This window comes from Plasmodium knowlesi (genome assembly GCF_000006355.2).
Source record: "Plasmodium knowlesi strain H genome assembly, chromosome: 12".
Lineage (NCBI taxonomy): Eukaryota > Apicomplexa > Aconoidasida > Haemosporida > Plasmodiidae > Plasmodium > Plasmodium knowlesi.
In genome coordinates, this window is record NC_011913.2 from 1,111,809 (window position 1) to 1,134,993 (window position 23,185).

The following is a 23,185-nucleotide window of genomic DNA, read 5'->3' on the forward strand; positions in this document are numbered from 1 at the left end:
TCTTGAGGATAATTTTGTAAGTTGTCATATTCTCAACTTTGGGGAATCTGTACACAAAACATCTAATAATTTTCACTGAGCACTATAGTGCGAAATAAAGGTCGATTATTATTTTCCATTTTTTTATTTTCCATGCGGCAAGCGCACAATGATAAACACACAGGAGTACACATTATGCGCTTTCATTTTACTTAAATGGGAAATATGTAATTTTCGAAAATGTTTAACCACTTCCTGTTTAGCGTAAATGAATTCACAAACGTTACAGAACATTCTATAGGCGCTTTATTTTTTGCCCCCTCCTGATGCAAAGATAAAGGGGGAAAAGTGCGGGCTTTCTTTCCAAAACCCTCACTTAGGTACTTCCCCATATGGATCACATGTAAAAAAATGATAAAAGTAATAAAAACGGGCACGACCCGTAAATTCCTTTCTGTTTCACACCTGATTGGTTGTAAAATTTTTTGTGTACATCGTCCTGGACGTGCTTACGATTCGGCACACCCAGCAGAATGTGATGAAGAAGCGTCTACTGGAAAAAGATTCCAAAAATGAGCGTTATGAAAAAACATTTAGGGGTGCTTTTAGAAAGGGGGATTCTTGTTTGTGTCACTTAACACCCTATGATTAATACGTTCCATGGGAGGCAATTCCCTCATAATGTTTTCTTTTTTTTAATTTCATTTTTGAATTCTTTTACCAAACAGTGTTATGCTCCCTATGGTATTTAAAATGACGAAGTAGGCAAATACAATTCTACTTTCTCCATTTTGTCACTCCTAAATGATCCGAAATGGAAACCATTTTCACCGAGATGAAGTTCAAGTGCATCACATGTTAACGGTGCAACAGAATAGGTTCACCTATGGGCGAATATAGAGGGACCACTGAAATGAACGACAGCGAAATGGGAACTGCTTATACAGAAGCATTATGACAACGATATGGTGGGTATACTTCGTACCAAATAATCCCTCATGCAGACATATGCGTCCTTCTCTGTCTTAATATATATATCCCAGCACAAATTGACGCGGAAAATGCCAAATCCGTCCATCTTCATTTTATTGTTGTCTTTATATGCATGTGAAAACAATTTGGAGGAGAAAAAGAAATTTAGAAGCATTTTCCCATTTTCATATGCTCATTTGTATGTGTAAGCGTACGGGACGATAAACAGAAGTACGTATTTTTCGACCTTTTCCATAATTTTTCACCTTTTTCTAATTTTCGCAAACTTCGTTCGCCTTCACAGTAAAAAAAGGGGTTTCAATTGGGGGAATTCGCATTTCATTATTTATTTTATTTTTTTACATTTCACCTTGAGGCATTACCAAGTGGTGTGCGGGCTGTGAAATCATTAACATTGAGGGTTATACAAATTTTATTGATAAGTATGCATAGCATCCTTCTTAAGCGTATGCAGGATGTAAGTCACATGTATTCATATGTACATCCCTGCAAAGGCGCACAGCATGTCGCTTTCCGCAAAATACGACAGTAAACAACGAAGGATATGGAGGCAATATTTTTAACTGTAAATTTTTTCACAGTGCTCGGAAAAAGGCCTTGTTATACACAATTGTGCCGTGGGTGTTATGTATTATGAGGCGTGTCCGTTCATGCATATATTCGCACGCTCCCAAAAATTCCATTCATTTTTATTACATTCACGTGTATTTATGAAGCTGTTTCCAATTTTTTTTTTTTTTTTCTCAGCGGCGCGCTTGACATTCTCTCCCCCGCTTGTATATATACTTTGCAGCTTAGCGGCATGGCAATAATTGCCCCCTTCCGTATTGCCATATGTTGAATTTTTTCCCTTACCTCCAGTTTAACGCCTGCGCACCCGTCGTTACTACACTTTCCCCATGTGAGGGTCATGCATTCGATCGCAATGTCATTTCAATTCCAATATATATATGTTCAAATCGTTTGCTAAATTAGTGTATATAAGTAACATATTATGTATGTACGTGTACACGCATTTTCAATTCCCACAGTTGTATCAACGTGAATCATTTGACTTTCTCCATTTATTCCTTTATATATATATATATTTATATATATGTATGTATATGTATATATTTATATATGTATATATTTGTATATAACGTAGGCAGTTAAACTTCTGGTACGCCTGCACGAAGGCTACTTTGTTTTGCATCATTTGCGAGAGTGTACATTGTATTTATGTGCGTGCGTATGTACGTACTACTTTACATGAGCTCGTACTGGTATTCATATGCAGGAATGCAGAAAAGGTGAGAGGAAAGGGAAATGCAAAAATATGACTCCTCCTTTGCTTACGCGCACAGATTTTATATTTGCTTTTCCATTTTGAATGAAATAATTATACGAAACAAGAAGCGAAACGAGAGGGGGAAGTGGTACACCTGAATTTTAACGTGTATTTTACTCAGGTGCGTGTACACATCCCCATGTGTACATTTGTAAGCATTGTTTATAATATGCATGTTTGCACTCTGTGTATGAGCACGCTTGTGTAATTTTACGCATTTGGTGCAAAACGCGCACTGCACGATCAGACGCTCGACGCTTGAGCAACCTGCGCCTTCTTACACATATACTGTGCATACATGTGTGAAGCGTGCGCTCGTAGCACATTTTGCGCTGCATTGTCGCTGAGGTATATTTGAGACTGATTTGATTCGCCCCTGAGTTTTTTTTTTTTATTCCATGCATTTATCAGTGTGTCAGTATATATGTGTCAACTACTTAGCGCCTTTTTTTTGCGTAACTATACCTTGCCGCTTCTCTGGTAAATATCATTTTTGTTTTCCCCGCAGGGAGTGAAATGACCTTGTCCCCAATTTTCTCACTCGCCCTTTTAATTTGACTCTATTTCACTCAAATTTTTCTTTCTTCTTTCTTTTTTTTTTTTTTTTTTTTTTTTTCTCAAATCTGTTAAGTGCGCCTTTACACATTCTCAATTGCATACCTTGGTGCATATTTTTAAGCATACACATATACGTGCCCATGTGCACATGTACCTACCTATTGATTTGCTTATACTTATATGCACATGTGCGTGTATTCGTTTGATACATCTCACAGTGAAGCAATAGGTTTGTAAGCCCCTCTCTTTTTTTCTTTTTTTCTTTTTTTTTTTTTTTCTCTCGCAAAATGAGATCTTACTAAAATGTCCTAAAAATGGATAACCCAAATTTCAGTAATCCCTCTTCTGTAAACATGTCATTCTTTTTAAATAGCAATAAGAATACGAACAATGTGAACATGATTGGCAACGAGAATAATAACAACAATAACTGCAACAATAATTTTATACATGATGGGCAGGGTCAAAACAACGATGGCTTTAACCAGATAAACAAAAATGATGAATCCATTGACATACTAGTCAATCAAATGGAAAACTCATTTTCCATAAGCACAGACATTATAAAGAATGTCAGTAATCTGCTTGAAAGCACAAAAGTGGAGGAAAAAATAAAAGGAATTCGCTTGGTATATGCTTCCTTACATTACAAGTATAAAAATAATTCAGACTATAAGAAGAATTTGTTAAACAGGGGTTGTGTGATGTTAAATACGCAGGAGAAAAATGATGTAGACAATATCGATTCGGAGGGCACAGCTAATAATGCCAATGCACACCAAAATAGTTACGGTAACTTTTTGGCTACCAATTATAATGGAGACACCGTTGGAATGTTTTCCAACAAAAATGATCCAAATAATGGGATAAACGGAAACGGTGGCACCGCCGCCAACTGCAACCTTGGCGTTGTTGGAAATAACAGTTCCACTGGCAATGCGCAGACACAAGGTCAAACGCAACATAGTAATGGTATGCTAAACAGTTACCCAGGGAATGATCAAATCAATTTAAAGGTCCTAAACTCCATGATATTTACCAACTATAAAAGTATAAACAACGTAGATGAGTACTTTGACCTACTGGACAAATGTCTAACGAGGGAAAGTGTGATAGATATAAATCTAGGTGATATATTCGAAATGAACATCATTAATATTATAAAGGCTTTGTTGTACAATTATATTTTTCATAATGATGAAATTATCGTGGAGGCATTAACTTTGTTGATTATCATTTTTGGTTGCTGTGGGTCAGGCGAGAAAATAAAACAAGATGTAGTAGATGAATTGTACACATGTTCTGTGTATATGTTAAAGAATATTTGTCAAAAATCATGTGAAAAAGTATTCACACCATTAATTGTGCAGTTAAACATATCATTGCTCAGAACTATACTGATATACGACATAACAAAGTTGAAAAACGACTTGATAGATAATAAGGGCATTGTGGAGATTCTACTAAAAGCAGTAGAAAATATTCCCAATTTGAATGGAGTACGTGTTTGCTACACCCTAGTTGTATATGGGTTGAAAATGTTCTATGTATCCACATGCCAAATATATGAAAAATCCTTTTTAAGGGAACTTGAAATTATCACCAATTATTTATCCACTTGTATCAAAATGAATGACGAAAGAGTTTTGTTCCTGACTAGTTCTACCTGTATTACCATTTGTGAAAATCAAATAGGTATAGACGTTTTACTCAAGACGGATATACTGCACAACGCGGTAATATTGTGTGAATCGGCTAACCCGGATCTCGCCTTTGAAGCTTTGTCCATTATATCCAAAATAGCCTACGCAGCTAACCATCAGCAAATCTGTATCCTTATCTCATGCAATGTAATTAAAGCGTTGAAAAAAATACTGAATAATATGAAAATCAAACCTGGGGCACGTGCACGGGCATGCAACGCATTAGGGAACATAGGATGCGAAACCGCATCGGAGGTGGAACTGCTAATAAAAAATGATGTCTTCCCATTACTGGTAGATATTTTTCAAACGGATAATGACTTTAACACGAAAATTGAAGCGGCCTATGCTGTTTGCGCCTGTTTGTCTAAAGCCAACCAAAAGCAGGTTGGGTATATTATTTCGTGTACTGCCACGACAAACCGCTTGGGACAAAACATTTGCATGCAACTCATTGCAGATATGTTAGAATTAGTTAGTGAGTCGGATCCTATGAATAATGGAAGTGTCAAATTGTGTAAGAGCATTTTGAGAGGACTTGAAAATATCTTAGATAAGGGCGATGATGAAACACGTGATTTGTCTCTATGGGAGAATCCATATGTTTTTATGTTTAAGGAAGTGCAGGGAGATATTAAGCTCTTCCAGATGCAGTTCTTTCCCGAATATTATGTCGTAAACAAGACGTACGACATCTTGGCCAAGTACTTCTCCTTGACATCCACTTGGAACAATAGAAAATGAGACAAAATAACTTTTTTTGTGTTATTTCATGATTTTACATGCAAACACACTGTGTGTTGTGCGCCCTGTCCGCGATGTGCATCCGTCTTCCATTTGCCGCGATGTGTATCCGTTTCTCATTTCGCTGCCTTGTGCTGTAGCTAGCTATTTTGTGTGTTTTTTTTTTTTTTTTTTTTTTTTTTTTTTTTTCCTATGTACTGCTACCCTTCGACCGCCATGTTATTTACTTCGCTACATGCGTATGTTAGACTTAGCGCACAAAAATGTACACAGCAGTGATAAATAATCTGTCATACCATAATAATCACGAACGGGCACATGTACGAAGGGTTGCCTTGGGGTCAAACGGAGCATCAGGTGGATCTTATTGGTGGAAGGTATTAAGGCTGGAATACATATTGGAATGCAATCTTGTATCAATTATCCGACCATGTGATAAGGAAAAATTAAGAGCACAAAATTTAACCAAATGGTGGATACCGTACCATATACGTGTGGGTAATTCACTTTAAGGAGGCATTCTCCCCGACATATTTTCCCATTTTACAGCCATATAGTAGTTGTTCCTTCGCATGAACATGCTAATCCTTTTTTTTTTTTTTTTTCTTTGTTTACAAAGTAGATTAGTAGACAAGGTGCTGACCTGATAATGTTAAAGCAAAATTGAAACAGTCTTCTCACTTATGTGCGCACAATGGGGTGATACACAAATTGATAGAAATGTAAATCTGCTGATACGAAGTTGTGTAATATGCCTATTTGGGTACACTCCTTCTACGTGCCCCATGAGATGCAGGTGCACCATTTCGGTAAAAGTAGGTACCCTGAGGGAAGTCCTGCACAGCTGAGTAACTTTTCCAAAAGAAATGGTTTTGCCCCGTGCCTCGGTGCCCATACCAGATTAAAAAAGGCGAATTGACTAACAAAATAACTCTTGTTGCTTTGGCATCCCATCACGTTATCATATTTCTCTCCATTTCACTTTTCGAGGACGTTCCCCATAGCAGGCGCCTTTGTGCGTTAGGACTATCATGGTTCCTTTCTTTTTCATATATATACAGCGTATCAGTGGCACACCCTTTTTGCACCTTCCCCCTCTTGCGGATATTGCGGAACTAATCATTCACCGGAAAAGCATCACCAAGCGATTCGCGCGCAAAGGTGTTCGCATATGCTTAAAAGTATACTTTAGAATTTACATACATGGATAAAGATATATGCCAATACGCATGCAATGCGTACTGCAATATACTCAGTCCCTTTAACGCCCCTGTGTGGTCCCCAAATTTCTTTCTTCATAAAAGAGAAGGCAGAACCTTTCGTTTAACTAGGCACACAAAAAAAAAAAAAAAAAAAAAAAAAACACTCGAGATGCCTCCATTTAGGGATGCAACAACAAGATTTGCAAAAGGCTGATCATACGGAATAGCTGAAAATTCGTGGGGACCCACACGTATATCTCAATTTAGGAAAAAAAAAATAATAATAAATACATAGGGAACTACATCCATTGGATGACAAGGTGAAGAAGAAAATAAGTTACACATTCGCAGGATGTTGAGACGAAAAGGGAAAAGGAAATCAACGCCAAGTAGAGCGAAGCATAGTGAAATATAACGATCAAGGTGTCCGTTGAACAGGCTGAAGAAGGCCGCGGCACAGTGCACACTCCTATGGAACCACTTCTACACAGGGAAACATGCCAAAAAATTTAAACTTATTCGGGAAATATTTAAGAAGGCTTGGGAAGACCCACAAGAAAGGCTTCAAAAAGAAGCAGATAATTCACCCAGTTCCGGTGAAGGCCTATGGCAGAGTACCATCAGCAGCATCACAGACAGGTCTGTACCATGATGAAGATTATAATTATTACACAAAGGTATCCTACTCGTTAAAGAAGACGAGAATTAAGTTAAAGCCAAACGTTTTTAAAAAACACATAGTTAGTAATATATTAAATACCATCATCCCAAATGTGAAGGTAACAACGAGTGCACTACATGCTATGGATGACGCGGGGGGATTTGATAACTATATTTTAAGGACGCCTCCAGAGGAACTTCGCTCAAACTATGGAGAAAAATTAAAAAGTGTCATGTATTTTTATATGTCCCATCCAAATGTTAGATCTTTTTCTCTTCCTTGGAAAATTTTTATGAACAGATTTCAACAAAGTGATTATTACTACGCCATTTATCAGCACCTACGAAAGAAAAGACTCCACGAACTTTACATGAAAAAACAGTCTGCTCAGTTTTCTCCGTACTACTTACCGAATGAAAAATATTTACACCCGCAGAGACAGCCATTTTCTATTAACACAGAAGTTAGCAATCTCAATTTGTGGTATAATAAAAATAAATTATTGAGGAAGGCCTTTGTAGATAAATTGAAGCAGGCCAAATCATTTGATAAGGCCTACACGGATCACCACTTCTTGGACAGTTATAGAACTGGCAGAGGCCGTGGTGGAGGTGGAAAGCACGGGTGCACGCCGAGGAAGCGTTCCAAGACGTATAAGTACTTTGAGATTAGACCGTACTAACCCAAGGGGGTAGGAGACCGCACATTTGTAAGTACATGAGTATGTCCATGATCATATGCATTTATACATAGAGTCTTTTTTTTTTTTTTTTTTTTTTTTTTTTTGAACCTCCTGAGAATGCATATACCCGCGCGGATATGTCACTCCCAACCGACCACAAACGGAACAGACGCACCCATATAACATAGAGGGCAGATGCTCTCCATTCGAGTTCGCTTATCAATCTGGTTTGTCATTATGTAGAACTTCTTTCCTTTTTTTTTTTTTTTTTTTTCCTCCTCAGCGAGGTGCGCCCCTTGGGGCGTATTGGCACAATGAGTTGAGATAGCATCAGTTTGAAAAATGTAGAGTAGCCCATTGTGGAGCAACTACTTGGTATGATATATAAACGATAGAAAAAAAAAAAAAAAAAAAAAAAAAAAAGTAAATTAAAAAATGACTCGCGATGCGATATATTGGTTTCGAGGGACCGACACGGAGAGCTGTCAAAAATTCATCAAGTCGTCGGCATACGAAATGGGGGTGGACAATTCACTTTTATTTTTTTTGCGAGCCTTCATGGGAGATAAGCCTGGTATCATGTCAGAACAAGAATCATCATCGTTCTCTTGTAGATAATTCAACTTTTCTTTCTTCTCAGATATGATAGAAACATCATCATTGTCCTTATCGCTGGCATTATTTAGGGAGCTGTTGAGGGATCGATCATCCGAATGTTTTGGAGTTCCATTTGGAGACTTGTCCTCGCGGTCATTATTCCCCTTAGAGTCCAAGTCATCCTTCCTTATTAAATTGAACTTGGTCATGTTTTTTGTCCTTATCGGTTTGGGGCTAGAATTTATTTCGTACATGTACTGCTCATCATTATGGTTGGCTCCCTTATTGCCGTTGTTAGCGCTGACGCGTTTCGCCTCCCCGATGAGGAACACGTTGTCCTCATCTTCATTTTGACTGATAAAGTTGCTGAGCGTTGAGTTGGATGGAGTCTTTTCATAATCCGAGTCGTCTCCCTTATCGCCCCGCGGTTCAGTGCTCTCCAGGTTTGGAGCACTTGCTCTGTCTTTATGCCTATCCTTCGCAACTTCCTCACCATATTTTTCTCCCCCATGCAGGACTTCCTCCTTAATTTTAGTAGCGTGCTTATTTTCATCTCTTTCTTCATTTACATTATTTTGGCGGATTTCTTCCGCACCGATTGCTACATCCTCGACGGATGCATCTTTATCTGTATCCGAGTCAGAGTCGCTTTTGCTCCCATCAGAATTGTAACCATTTTGCGTCATCCCCTTATTAACGTGAAGGTTGACCCCTTGGGAGCTCCTCTTCGTTTTTATAGAAGGTGCATTAGATTGTCCACTGATCCGTTTGGCAATATTTTTGCTTATATTCATATGGATACTTTCGTTAAGGTTCATGTAGGAATTCTCATAATTGGTGTCCCTAAATTCTTCGTTCAGTTTCCTTTTTTTACAAATGATCAGGAACAAATGTTCAAATATGCTGCTCTCGAACTTTATCTGGGTATTGTTAGCTGTGTTGTACGATTCAATCAGATTCAGAATCTGTTTCTTCAGGTAGCCAATTTGATATTCGGATAGAGTTAACTTCTGGGCATAGGGAAAAATATATTTTAGAAATGAATTCTGATTTTTCAGGTTAAGGGCACAATTTACACAGGAGTGGATAAATTTACAGAGGGGGAGTTTCTGCTTTTCCACAATTTTAACTCCCAGCCGACTAGCTATAGATGTACTAAACAATAACAGGTCTTTTTCTTCCAATGCGTTGTTGATATATGCTGTGTAAAGTCCAATCAATGCACATAATAAAACTTCATAAAAAATGTCAATACTATACTTTTTTAATTTGTTGTGAAAATTTAGCGCAATGGAAGAAAGTCCTCGATTTTTTACATTCAAATGGATTAACAGAAGGACGCCAAGGCAGCTGTTAAATATATTTATATTATTACAATGTAAAATAAACTGAGCTATTATTAGCGTCATGTGAGTATACTGCATTTCCAAAATTTTATCATCCGTGCTGAGCTGGTCCTTATTGTATATTTTACACATATCAGCAATGTAGGTATATGTATTTATAGGAAAAAACACACCTATGTCGATGGACAGGAAAGAGTTAACAAAATTGTAATTGTCGTTGTTTATATTTTCCACGTTTTTGAATAACTCCGTTACGAAATTAAACAACACGTTATCTTCCTTGTACACATACCTCGCCACGCTTTTATATTTGTTCATCTGTTCATCCGCATCCAGGTAGACTTGCACCAGTTCGTCCATCTTCTGCGCTGAGCTGTCCCTCTCGGCTGTGTAATCAGTTGCATCCCCGGTCTTGCCGCTTCCCTCCAAGCTTAGCAACTGCTGTAGATTAGCCACACCATCACTCTGGTCCACCTGCCCTTCCTCCTTGCAACACGCATTTATAAAGACCTCCAATGTCTTGTACTTTCTCATGTCGTCCACAGAGTAGAGGAGCACATTTTCGAGTTGCGCCACGTTCATCAGATTTAAGAACGTGCCATATTTCAGGATGGTATTGTTAGATGCCTTGATTAGGTACACCAAGATATCATTTAAGTCGTCTCTCAGGGTTAGCAAATTGTTGTATATATAATTCAGTTCCACGAATATGTTTTTTAAAATATTTCTTTTTTTCTCACTAAGAGTAAGCAAATTTTTTAAATCCTCCATATTAATATTGCTGCTAGGACTATCATTTTTGTTTTCCCCTTTCGATTCTTTTTCTTCGGCACTTAGTTCTTTATCATTGGCCCCGCTTGTCCTACTTTGGTTATTTTTTTCGCTCATTTCCTTTTTTACGTTTTTACTTCCCCCTACTTCTTCTCCAAGAGGGGAATCGTTTTTCAAAAAAAATTTACTATATAGATAGTTGAAAAAGTATCTCTTCCTGCATAGGTAGTATATGTAATTTTCATATATGACGTATATGAGGTCTATGCATAGTAGGAGCAGCCTGGATGAAGGTGTTTTCGGGGTGCTATTTTCCTCTTCATAGTAGTACACTGAATTGATTTTCGATTTTATTATGTAGAAACACAGCTGTATGACTACATTTGCATGCATGCAGGCGTCGGAACTGTAGTATAGGTTGTAAAAATTTTGTCCCTGATGGAAATGTTCGTCTTTATCAAATGCCGCTTTATTATTTATCTTCTGACTGTTGACACTTCCTCTTCGGCTCATATAGTTTTCGTACACGTTTTTTTCCGCGTTCCTTTTATTATTTTTGCCTTTTTTTCCTTTGGTCTTTTTGTTCCTCTTTCGGTTCGCAGCTCCAGTGGTGTACTCCTCATCCCGCTGGTCACTCTGCGGTTCGCTGTCTTCCACGTCATCCTCCTCATCATCGTTGCCGTCGTTTTCTTCGTCGTCATCTTCGTTGCCATCCTCGTCGCCGGTATGGTAGCCCTGAGAGGAATGCTCACTGCCGTAGTGCAGAACGTGACCATCCAAAAATTCGTTCACGAAAATATTCTCCTTGAAGTACGCTTGACACTTTTCATTTACAATAAATTGAAAGTAGTCCTTCTCGATAACCTTCTTAATGCTCTTATTAATCTTCTTGAGGTCATTTTTTTTTTCCACATAGCTAGACAAATCATTATTTATGTAGCTAAAACAAAGAGTATACATATGGATTAAATTTGTAAGATTGCAGACTAAGTCGTTTTCTATCGAATCCACAACATTTCTGTCTTTGTTCATTAACATCTCATTAACGATGACAACTTTATTACGTCCATTTCGTATATACTCCTCTTCCTCTTCGCACTCAATTTCCGCGTTGTAGTTCTTGCGGTAGTATAAAAAGGCGTCTAGGAAGTTGTTAAAGTAGGAGTAGTAAAGGTCGAAGAATATATCAGTGGATAACTTCTGGTTGTCACCTCCTCCGCTGCTAGGACCACATTCCCCCTTAAGGAGATCGTTCAACGACAGAAAGAGGGAAATCATATTCATGGTACATTTAGCAGAATAGTATGGTAGCTTCAAATTTTTTATCACGTAGTAGAGGTACTCGTAGGTGTCCTTTAAATGTACAAAAACGTTGTTGAAGAAAAAATTGATGTTGCTGTCAATGTCGTTTTTAAAATATTCCATTATCGTGGATGCGAAATTGTATATATTGTTTTTTTCTCCATTTCTATATATGTGTTTGCACTCTTGTATTGCCACCTTCAGAATTTTAAAAACTAGTAACAAATGTTCTTGATTCGTTTGGTGCAATTTTATCAGGAGCTTACTGTGCTTGATTATTCCGAATGTGTAAATGATCATCTTTTTAATTTTGCCCATATCTCTATTTAGTTTCGCGTTGTGCATGCTGTTCTTATCTCCTACGTTCATGTCACTAACTTGAGGCAGACTCTTCCTATTTTTGTTTCTCTCCATTTCGTTTATATCGTTTTGGAAATTTCTGTACGCTGATTCGCAGATGTATAGGAGGCATTTCCTCAGGTCTCGCTTTTCGCTGACTCCTCCTGCCTCCACCTCGAGTTCGTTTTCCTCACCATTGCTACTTTCACATCCACGTTCCTTTTCACTTTCACCCTTTTCCTTCGATTTGTCCATGACCTTGTTGTTCCCTTTTCCCTTTTGGTTCCCTCTCTTCGGGCCTTCCTCGGTCATCTTGCTATCCCCACTGCCACTTTTTTCCAGGTCGATCTTATCCCTGACGGTTTCGACTGTTCCGCCCCAATGGGTCTCCAGAGCAATGTCATCTTTGCACAGTAGTTCAATCATCACATCGATGCAGTTCACCGCATCTAGCATTTCCCTAATGCCGCTAACAAATCTGTCAATCACAGTGTACAACTTCATATTCTCATTGTAATTGGCCAGGTAATCAAAATAATGAACAAAATTTTTAACAGTCGGAATATTTCTGTTTAGATATTTTGTTAAAAATATAAGATTATATTTTACAATTTCACAATTGGCGTCATTTTGTTCTACATCAAAATAGTTGTTCCTCTTCTGGTCGCACATTTTTATTTTATTTTTTATTTGCGATTCGTATATAAGGGATGTGATCATCTTGGATATTTTATTATTATTGTTAAACCATATTAGGTTGCTAACAATTTTCTTTTCCTTCTTTGAGAGGATACTAATCATGTCATTTGTTGTGCTTTTTTTCTTTTTCTGTTTGTCATCCAGTACAATGGATAGCTCATTATTTCCAGGCATATCCACATCGGAAGTCATGTCATTCTCTTCGTATTCATCGCTTTCATACTGAGAGGAGACATCAGATGTTTTTTCATCTTTCTTATTGGTAATCGCCATAGTGTTATTCTTGGTCTTTTTTTTAAAATCTATAAATTCGTCCTTCCTAATTTTCATTTTGCTCATCTGGAGAATCAACTCAAATGTCTTCACTCGAACATTGTAATCATCATCGAAAATAAAATTCAGTAATTTTTTTTTACACATGTAGAGCAGCTCCACAATTTTGAAGTTTCCATTCGTGTTGTACAAAGTGCAAAGATATATTAAAATATCCAGTGCGCACATCTTAACTTTGCTATCTTTATCGTACAAAATCCAAATGAGCAGCTTGGTATACTTTCTGTTGGTAAAATAGCTACTTAATACCTGCACATAGTGGAGGAAGTACTCCAGGGTTATTGCCCTGATATCGGAAAATACATCTTTTATCTTGTTCTTGTATATTATATTATATGTACAGAGAAGGAAGTTATTCAAAATGGTTAAATTCTTTCTGTCCTCGTTTATGTTATCAATAAGTTGGCTGATGATTAAATTTCTTTCCACAATGGTTCGGATTTCTCCGTTGTCTCTCTTTTTGGTGTACTGGATGAGTTCTTCAATATCAGCGTCTTCCCATTTTTCATTCTCCGTGTTCGAGGTATGAGCACTGTTCCTGCTGCTCCTGCCAATGGTGCTACCTCTCCGCAGACCATTCCCTTTGTTGGTATTTTCCCTCTCCCGGGTGTACTCCGCCAGTAGCTGTTTCCTCGCCTGCTTTTCATGATTGTTAATATAGTTAATTTTTTTACATAGTCCTAGTAATATAGAGTGACTAGCTAAAGAAGCAGTAAATCGTATCTTCCTATACTTGCTTATGCTGAGGGAGAATATCCATATGCACACATACAATACCTCATGCATGTAACTTTCGTCAAAATGGTAAGCAAAATCGGAGAAGAAACTTGTAAAGGATTTATAAGATTTATTATTTTCATTTTTCTTTTTTATCAAAACGTCATTGTCAAGATCGGAAGATAAATATTGTTCCAATTTTTTACATTTAAATGTGCATATCTTCTCAAAGTTCATTTCGTCTTTTATTATTTCATCTATGTTGGTGATTTTACTACCTGATTGCGCTGTTGACGGGGTGATAATTTCGGTTATGGAGGTGGGAGCGCGTCCAGGCCTGTTCGAAGCAGTTGGTGGACGGTCAATTGCGTTATTTCCAATTTCTTCGTACAGGTATACTTGCTTGTCTATATAATCAATTATGTCAACTGTCCACGTAAGCGTTTCATTGCCTGAACATTCAGCCAGAAAATTTAAAAAAAAAGTGGAAATCTTAACCATTTCGTTATTTTCTCTATTAAACAAGTAGTAATAAATTTCTTCTATAATTTCGTGTAAATTTTTGGGGCCTTTTTTAATTTTTTCGTACATATTAAAGTCATCAAAATTTTTATGAGCATTCTTGTTCATGTTGTTTAACCCCCTTTGTTCCTTATTGTTACCGTTACCGATGTTCTTACTGGGGTTGTTACTCATGTTGTTGTTTTTTAATTTTTTCGTAGGTCTCGTTTTTTCAGTAGTGTACTCATAATCGCTTCCGCTTGAATCTTCACTGTCACTCGACTCCACGTAAATGCTTTTCCTCTTCTTCGACTTCATGTCTAACGCGCTGTTACCCTTGTTGATGGTGGAAATTCTTTTATTTTTGTCAAATTTGCTGTTCTTCTTAAAAATATCAAAATCGTCGTCGTCCACATCTTCCTGCAGTCTTTCTATGTAGCTTTTTCCCTTTGGCTTATTCTGTTTGTTGCTTTTGTTCACATTGTTGGAGTTATCATCTAAGGAATTGCTTCCTTCCTCGTTGGAGTTTTCTTCGTGCAGAACGACACTCTGCTCGGTACTTGCCCTTTTGCTTTGTTTCCTAGATTTCCCCTTTTTTCCAGTCTTGCCTTTTTTCCTTTTGGTTCCCACGGATGATGATTCGTCACTGTCCCTGCTGTTACGAATGCTTTTGCGTCTGTTTGGTTGGTTCCTACTTCTGCGATAATTTTTCCCTTTGTTCCTTTTACCGGCGGTGGAATTATCACTTGTATCATCTTGTTGATCCTCACTATCTTCTTCCTCCTGTCCGGAGTGCCCCTGCTTTTCATTCTGACTTATTGTGTAGTCACTGTCCTCAGTAGTGTTTTCACCATCAGTACTTGTTACTCCCTCGCTTACATCCTTCACATCCTTCTTCTTTCCCCTCTTCACCACTTTATTACCTGGCATTTCATCCTCGTCGTCCGTTTTTTCAATCAGGGCGTAGCTCACACTTTTGCCCAGTTCCACATTTTGACTTAATCTGGATGACCGCCTCAGGGCCATCTTTCCGTCCATAATGAAGTCACGTGCAGAGGCGTCTATACGTTCGCGTGGGTGTATGCACACACGTATGTAAGTACATGCGTGGACGAATGTATGAATGTGTTTGCCTTTTTTTGGGGGGGGGGGGGAGAAATGCTTAACTAGAGGTCTCACCGAGGGTGCCCTTCACACGCTTTGGTGACATTTAAATAACTACGCATTCGTCTTCCTTTCGCGGAGCCTCCATGCCCACTCGCTGATGTGCTCATGCGACCTAATTGGCCTGTCCCCTAATGGCAGTAACTCTGACAATCACTCGTTCCTTACCTTATGGCTGCCTTCTTATAACCCTTTTTTGGAACTACTTATATTAAACGGTCCCGCGCGGAGGAAAAAAAAAAAAAATTTTTTTTTTAATAAATATAATAAAACGAGCTGAACGGATGATAAAAATAAAGTATGCCTATGCTGTGGAAAATGAAAACGAGAAATTATTTCTTGTGTTCGTTTTTCCCTAAAAAAAAAAAACGAAAGAAAAAAGCTACATAGAGTAGGTAAAATTCTCCTTTGGAATTTATGCGCACAAAAAAATTGTGTAAAAGGGTAATGTGAAATTTCACGAACTGGCATATAAAATTTGACTGCGCTGTGAAAAGAGGTTGCAAGCACGTGCTGATTATGATTACCGTTTAAGTGTATTAAAACATGGTGAATTTTTTTATTTTTGTTTGCTTTTCCCACATTGTGTTATTAGTGTATCATTATTTATCGTGTAAAGTTCGATGCAAGTAGCAGAACTAGGCATGGAACTGATTAACACTTAAAATGGCAGCACACACAGTTCAGCTCGGTGAGCTTTTTTTTTCAAGAGGGAGAAGAAAAATGAAATGAAATGTGAAAGCTTATAAGCAAGCACAATATGAAATAAACTGCACATTTCTGTTATTTCAAGGGTAATTTCGTAAATTTGTCATACGCATTATTTTTTTTTTCCTTTTCCGTGGGTCGCAATATTTATGAACAAAAAAGGTAGAACAATTTTTCACTTAACGAAGCTGTTTGTATCCGAATGCATATCATACACATGTATATATGTGTTCTTGCTTCTTTTTTTTTTTTTTTTCAGTCCAGGCTAAAAATTGTGATACGCAACGCACTATACCATATCACACTGATTTTACATGTGTACATACATTGTTGACTTGAAAAAGGTTTATTTATTTTATTTTTACTTAATGCGCATTGGCATTTCAAGGTCCTCCAAGGACAAACATCACCGGCACTGTTCCGATTTGCGAGGGGACCCCTTTTTAGAAAAGGAACCCTCCGTATGCTTCACTCCAAGAGGAGTAATTGCGGATAAGGCATTTCAGACAAAGGAATATTTGCCCTACTTTTGGGAGCATGCCAACCGGTCTTTTCAGATTTGAAGAGCGCTTAAGTCGGGGCTCAAACAGTCTCATTAGGGGGGTGCATACACGATTGAGTGTACATATCAGGTGAGGGTATATTACAGCAGTGCATAATAGAGTGAACGCTAAAGTGCATTCTGGAATAAACACTGGGGTACATGCTGCAACGAATACTAGAGAGCATATGGGAACGAATACCGGAGTGCATATTGGAGCACATCTTCCCTGCTGGCCCTACACCGTAATAACGAAAAAAAAGACATAGGGAAAAAAAAAAAAAAAAAAAAAAAAAAATTTTAAGTGTATGCTGAAGGTTATTAATTTTTTCTCTTCTGTTAAAAAAAAAAAAAAATTATTTTATCACGCATACAATAAGGTACCATTTTAAAAGAGACATTTCCCCCCTCTATGCCGTTTTAATTTACTCAAAAATCTTTTAATGTTCATATGAGACCAAGGGGATGATTCACATATTGCGTAGCAGCCTTATGGGCGCCCTTTCCTCGCGGCATTAGCATTTCGCCGTACTGAAAGAAAAGGAAATCAAATACAAAAGGGAAGACTCCGAGAGGCGCTCTTCGGTCTTTCACATTTGTTTTTGTTTTGACACACGCTTGTATAAACATGTGAACACGCAAGTGTGTAAGTGTACAAATGTACAAATGTGCAAATGTGCAAATGTGCAAATGTACAAATGTACAAATGTACAAATGTACAAATGTACAAATGTGCAAATGTGCAAATGTACAAATGTACAAATGTACAAATGTACAAATGTACAAATGTGCAAATGTGCAAATGTCCAAAGGCGTGGATACACGAACATACACGTCTGCACATACGTCTGCACATACGTCTGCACACGCATGCCCTCATTCGCGCGCCGTTGTTGCTGAAACGCATTTGCCTCCCCATTTGGAGACCCTCCTTTACATCACAAAATGGACAAAAAAAAGCGCAGTGGAACATCCTCCACCTTCAAGGAAATCCAAAGCTTCAGCAAATCCTACCTGGACCTGAGCAATTACAGTAAAGATAATTACCAAAAACAAAATTCCATTAACAATACAAATGAGGTCTTTGAATTCTTTACCAGCATAACCAACAACCAAAAAGACATAAGCAAAAAGTATGAACAATTATTTTCCTTAATTAAAAAATTTGGGAAGGAAATTAAATACCTCCTAGCAAAAAATGACGAGTATAATAGTATCCTCATCGACACCAAAGAATGTGTGAAAAGGATAAAGGCCAAAATTAGTGGGGATTCCTGCGAGGAGTTCGAGAATTTAGGTAAAGCGTAGGAGAGGTGTGACACTCACTCATAAGTGATGCGTACTCATAAACTATGCTCAGGAGCACAACGAATTCTGACTAACTACCAGCAGGCATGCTGTAAAGAGAGAGTTACACGAAGCCGATAAGGCGAAGGTCAACCTTATGCAACGTAGTAGCATGGAAACCTGGACCTAATTCTCCTTACTTCATAGAAAGGATAATACATGTCCTTAAAAGAAGTGCTTCTTCATCGAATAAGCATCTTCAATAGGCAGCAAAAAAAGTAGAACAATAACTATGTAAGTACCGCGTTTGCGAATAGATCCATGTGTGCAGACATTTTTTTTTTTTTTTTTTTTTTTTGGTATAATCCTCTACACACACATACATCTCAAATGGCGGTCTCTTTTCTGCCCACCTTTTTCAGAGGAAGAACTGCTGAAAGACAAAAACAACATCGACGTGATAAGCAGAATAGTGACCTACCTCTGGGAAGAAATAGGGTACTACAGCAAAAACTCTAGTGAGTGGAATAAAAAAATCGAGGAGTTAAAAAAGTACATCGGGAGCAAAGATGAATTCATAAAGCTAGAAAGGAAACTAACCGTAACAAGTGAAGAACTGAAAAAGGAAATGATCGATAATATGAGTTCCCTTAGAGAACAACAAGATTTGAAAATGAAAATTAAGGAAGAGAGAAATATTTACAGAAAGGATATCCAAAATGTGCACGAACAAATTCTCTATGTCATTCTAAAATTTCTGTTACGAGATAAAAGATATAAAACTCAGAAATATTTTTTTCTTTTCTGGTTGAATACAACTAGAAGGCGGAAGGAAGCGACAAATCAAATGATATCATGCCTTGGGAAAAAGCTGCACTGTCTATTATACTTTTGCTTCAGAAAATTGAGAAGCAATTCGTTCGAAGGGCATTTAATTGATAAGGTTATGAGCCTGGTCGATTTCCCCTTGCATGGGAACGGTGACCAAGGAAGCCCCCAAAGGAGCGTCCCCAGCAAAGCAGGACGCGATTACGATTATAACGGAAATGCCAATGAGACTGGCAATCGCTACAGCAGTGGTAATCACCAAAACAGTGATCATTACCGAAACAGTCGGAATACCTTGCGTAGCACGCCGCAGGAGAGAAAGAAAAGCAGCGTATTTTCCAACCTAGTGAACAGCGACAAAACACGAGATGGTGATAACATGTCTCCTGTCAGTTATGACCACGTTAATAGTATATCAAGGAAGCGAAGCGAATCGATGCTTTTTTACAAGACGGAAAATAGCTCTGCCACGCAAAAAAGTGATGTAGCGACAAACTTGTATGATCAGTCTGGGGATTTTTCATCCGGGAAGAGGGACACGCAGCAGTTTGCAAATGATAGCGAGGATGGAGAGAGGGATGGCGGCAACGACGGCCGCATGGGCAGTCGCATCGGCGCGAATGGCTCATACGGGAAGAATGGGTCTTACCAAAAAAATGCCTCCTACGAACAAAATGGCCCATACGATAGGGACGCAGATCACAACAGCAACTACGCATACCAGAAGAACAGCCTGCCCGCGCCAAGCCATGAGCCGCAGGAATACCCCAGCAGGAAGTCGAATGAGCACGCTGAAAAGATGTACGACAATTTAGCACGCCAAATGAGGGACAAGGCAGACAGGAAAAGCGTAGAAATGATACACCAAACAATAAAAAAATTGAATAATAAAATTAATGACATAAGAGACACACTGGACAAGCAAAACAAAATAATGACCAATGACGACATGCACAAAATTTTCCCACATGAAAAGTCTTCTCAAAATAGTAAAAATTATTCAAATAAAAAGCACTCCGATCTGAACTGTAACCTCTCGCTAGCCAACAGTTCGTTAAACCTTCCCCCAGAAAGAACGTTAAGTGAATATTTAATAAATAAGAACAAGTCCAGGAATACAAACACTGATGAGTTGAACAGAACAAAGGGGTTGAGGAAGCAAAGTGAGCAATTCCAAAAAATGAGTGAATATAACAACTTCCCAAACAAATATGACAACCATTCACACAAGAAGAGCTATGAAAATATGGAAAAGTGGAACGTAAATAACGATAAATATTCCCACAGCAATTCTATGAATATGACAAGTGTTGACGAGAGTTACCTTTACCAGAGGCACTCCAAAAGCACCGCTCGCAGTGGTTCCCATCTGAAGAATGATGCCAGCGTTCTCGGTAGCAACATAGGAAGCGGCATCGGAGGAGGCCAATACAGCAGCGCGTGCAGCATCAAGGGAGAAAGCAAGCGTGGAAGCAGGGGAAACTCCAGAGGTGAAACAAGAACCGAGTCCAGACGGAACTCCAAGCATGATTCCAAACGATACCCAAAAAGCGACAGCAGGGAGGTGAAAGCCGCGCACAATACGCACCACGCGACCAGCAGCAGACGGGACTTTATCGAAAATAGCAATGCAAGCTCTTCCCCGTCGGATATTAAGCTCATTCTCAGGACTGGAGGAGGCTTTCGAAAACTAAGTGAGAACTGCCAAAAAAATTATATAGAAAAATTGAACTACCTGAATGATAACAAGTTGTTGGGTTATGAAACGAATCTGAACATAAAAATAAAAGGACACCCATTTATACATAATGTGCCCAACGGCCAACAAAAGGAGCACAAAAAGGAAAAAAGACACAGATCGCTTTCTAAGTTTTACAATATGCACTAAAAAGTGAGCTCTCTACAATCATTGCAAGTCTCTTCAAAGAATGATACGTCAGGTGTGGCAAATGTACTTTCCCCTCCTCATGTAGGAGGAGAACATTCCAGTCCTTTATCGCCATTCTGGGCATTTTAAAAATATTTCCTTTCTCTTTCCTTTTTTTTTTTTTTTTTTTGTGTGTGTGTGTTTTTTTCCTTTTTTTTTTTAAATAATTCAGTCATTACAGTGTTTATTCCAGCAAACGCCAAGCATGTTTATACCAACTTCAAAGTGTCCTCGAAATTTTGTTCATTTTTATATATTCCCTGTTAACCCTGTTCTTATATTTTTCTCTACTCTACTGCATACGTGCGTATTGTGCGTATCCAAATATACATCGTTCTCCCTTTTTGCATAGCTAGCTATTTGCCAATTTTTTTTTTTTTTTTTTTTTTTTTTTTCGCTTTAACTAGTCATAAAATATGGATAAAATAATTCACGCGCTTAAGAGTGAAAGTAGCATGGTTTTGGTCAAAACGGGGGCACCTCTCCGCGGCGTCGCTCACACATAGGTATATGCGAGTATGTATATATATTTGCCTGTATGTATAATGATCTCCTTCTGAAGGCGACTGGAAGTGGCGTTTCTTCTCGCGCAGAGCGTGCCGAGTGCGCCAACGTAAAGTTGTAAATGCCCACAAAATTAAGAAAACAGCCCAACTACTGAGCAGCCCCAAATGTTAATCGGCATAGTTTAGTGCGCGTCACTAGCATCACGGTTAAAATAAAGGTTATGCAGCTTTGGGTAGGCAGAGCTACCTACATAAGTGTTACATATAGGAACACATGTTTGTGTATGCTTACTCATGGGATGCCCCAATCAAATGACCATGCAACATTTTTCCAATCCCTTTCTAGTAGAATGAACAGGGGAAAAAAAAAAAAAAACAGACATAGATAGTAAACGTAGCATTGCATCCACTGAGCCCAGTTGCCACCTTTGTGAGCAAACTTCCAAAAATGAAAAATGGAAGCAAGCACACGGAAAAAACGAATTTCGAAAATGGAAAGATATATGTAATATATGACGAGATTTATGATACACATAGGAAGGAAAAACGGAGAAGAAATTATTACTGCAAAATTGTGAGGTTCCCGAACCCTCAAGTATTAATAATCAGGGCGTTAAGTGAAGTGTATAATTTGAAGGACAGAGTGGAGTACCTCCCTCGTAGTTACCACTTCGGCGTACTAAACACACATAGTTATTTCAATGGGGAGAAAAGGAGTGTCTACGAGACCCTCCTCCTTATGCATGCCCTGAGTGGCAAAGGAGAGTTAGCAAAGAACGCGAGTGCCGAAGCGGGCGTGAACCCCACAAGCGAAGGAACAAATGAGAAGGGAAAGAACGACGCCACAGCATTAACCAAGGTAGGAAGCACCAGGAAACCTGAAGACCTCTATTTATTTCACATTTTGAGCGAACTCCAACAAGTGTATGAATATCTTTTTTACTTGTATGGAAAATGCTACCAAAAGTACACTCGCCTATTTTTCATAAATCTAAACTACAATTTGGTCGGAGGTTTTATAAAATTGCAATACGTGAATAGCCGCATGTCAAGCAAGTACAAAAATGTGTCCCTAGACAATATGTTGAATAGGCTGATAAAACTGCTCCATTTTTTTTCATATTTGGGGAAGAATTACGACCGAATTGAGTGCATCGTCTTATACGTATATTTCTACACCTTTTTATGTGTGCCCATTTGTTTCTACCCATGGGGGTGGCCCAATTTCGATCTCTTAAGCAGGAAAATACTCAAAGATGGAAACGTTAATATGATCATTAACCATGTGTACGCCAATAGAAGGAGCTTATTTTCTATGCTGCTAAATATCACAGAAGAATCAACCGGCTATTTCGAAACTTACGATTTTAACTTGGCGATTTTGATGAACGAAGTTGCGGGGGTAAGCGACAATTTGAACCTACGCAACGATGACAGACATGGTCCATATTACATCGATAATAATTCTGCCCTGTTCGAAAAGAAGGAAGATTACATAAACTTAAGTGAATATCGCCTACTGAAAGACATAGGCTATAATTCGCTGATGCAGTTGTACAAGCCGCACTTCTATCACTTGACAGTGCTGAGACGGACGTTTTTGTTTCACAGCAAAATGAAAGTCATTCTGTTTTTTTTACGCCTCTTGGCCGAACGGTTGGTCGAAATGGACCGACACTACGGGAAGTGTGTAAGGGGAGAACAGTAAATTTGAGCGAACAGGTGTTCACAGGAAGTTGGAGCCGCAGCAGGAGTAGTTGGTTTCTA

At 38.4% G+C, this 23,185-nt stretch overlaps 5 protein-coding genes across 5 annotated transcripts; 4 read left to right on the forward strand and 1 right to left on the reverse strand.

The window, feature by feature from the left end:
• Positions 1 to 3,174: 3,174 nt before the first annotated feature.
• On the forward strand, positions 3,175 to 5,307 carry PKNH_1225100 (conserved Plasmodium protein, unknown function; the record flags this gene model as incomplete). Its single annotated transcript, XM_002260268.1, has 1 exon — positions 3,175 to 5,307. One exon carries the CDS (start codon positions 3,175 to 3,177, stop codon positions 5,305 to 5,307), a length of 2,133 nt encoding a protein of 710 aa, XP_002260304.1.
• Positions 5,308 to 7,006: 1,699 nt separating this feature from the next.
• On the forward strand, positions 7,007 to 7,852 carry PKNH_1225200 (uncharacterized protein; the record flags this gene model as incomplete). Its single annotated transcript, XM_002260269.1, has 1 exon — positions 7,007 to 7,852. The coding sequence occupies one exon, from the start codon at positions 7,007 to 7,009 to the stop codon at positions 7,850 to 7,852; it is 846 nt and encodes a 281-aa protein (XP_002260305.1).
• A 485-nt stretch (positions 7,853 to 8,337) lies between these two features.
• On the reverse strand, positions 8,338 to 15,495 carry PKNH_1225300 (STAG domain-containing protein, putative; the record flags this gene model as incomplete). Its single annotated transcript, XM_002260270.1, has 1 exon — positions 8,338 to 15,495. The coding sequence occupies one exon, from the start codon at positions 15,493 to 15,495 to the stop codon at positions 8,338 to 8,340; it is 7,158 nt and encodes a 2,385-aa protein (XP_002260306.1).
• Positions 15,496 to 17,815: 2,320 nt separating this feature from the next.
• On the forward strand, positions 17,816 to 20,873 carry PKNH_1225400 (conserved Plasmodium protein, unknown function; the record flags this gene model as incomplete). The annotated part of the gene is made up of 2 exons (XM_002260271.1): positions 17,816 to 18,167; positions 18,580 to 20,873. 2 exons carry the CDS (start codon positions 17,816 to 17,818, stop codon positions 20,871 to 20,873), a joined length of 2,646 nt encoding a protein of 881 aa, XP_002260307.1.
• Positions 20,874 to 21,866: 993 nt separating this feature from the next.
• Positions 21,867 to 23,126, forward strand: PKNH_1225500 (conserved Plasmodium protein, unknown function; the record flags this gene model as incomplete). Its single annotated transcript, XM_002260272.1, has 1 exon — positions 21,867 to 23,126. One exon carries the CDS (start codon positions 21,867 to 21,869, stop codon positions 23,124 to 23,126), a length of 1,260 nt encoding a protein of 419 aa, XP_002260308.1.
• Between the last annotated feature and the right edge of the window lie 59 nt (positions 23,127 to 23,185).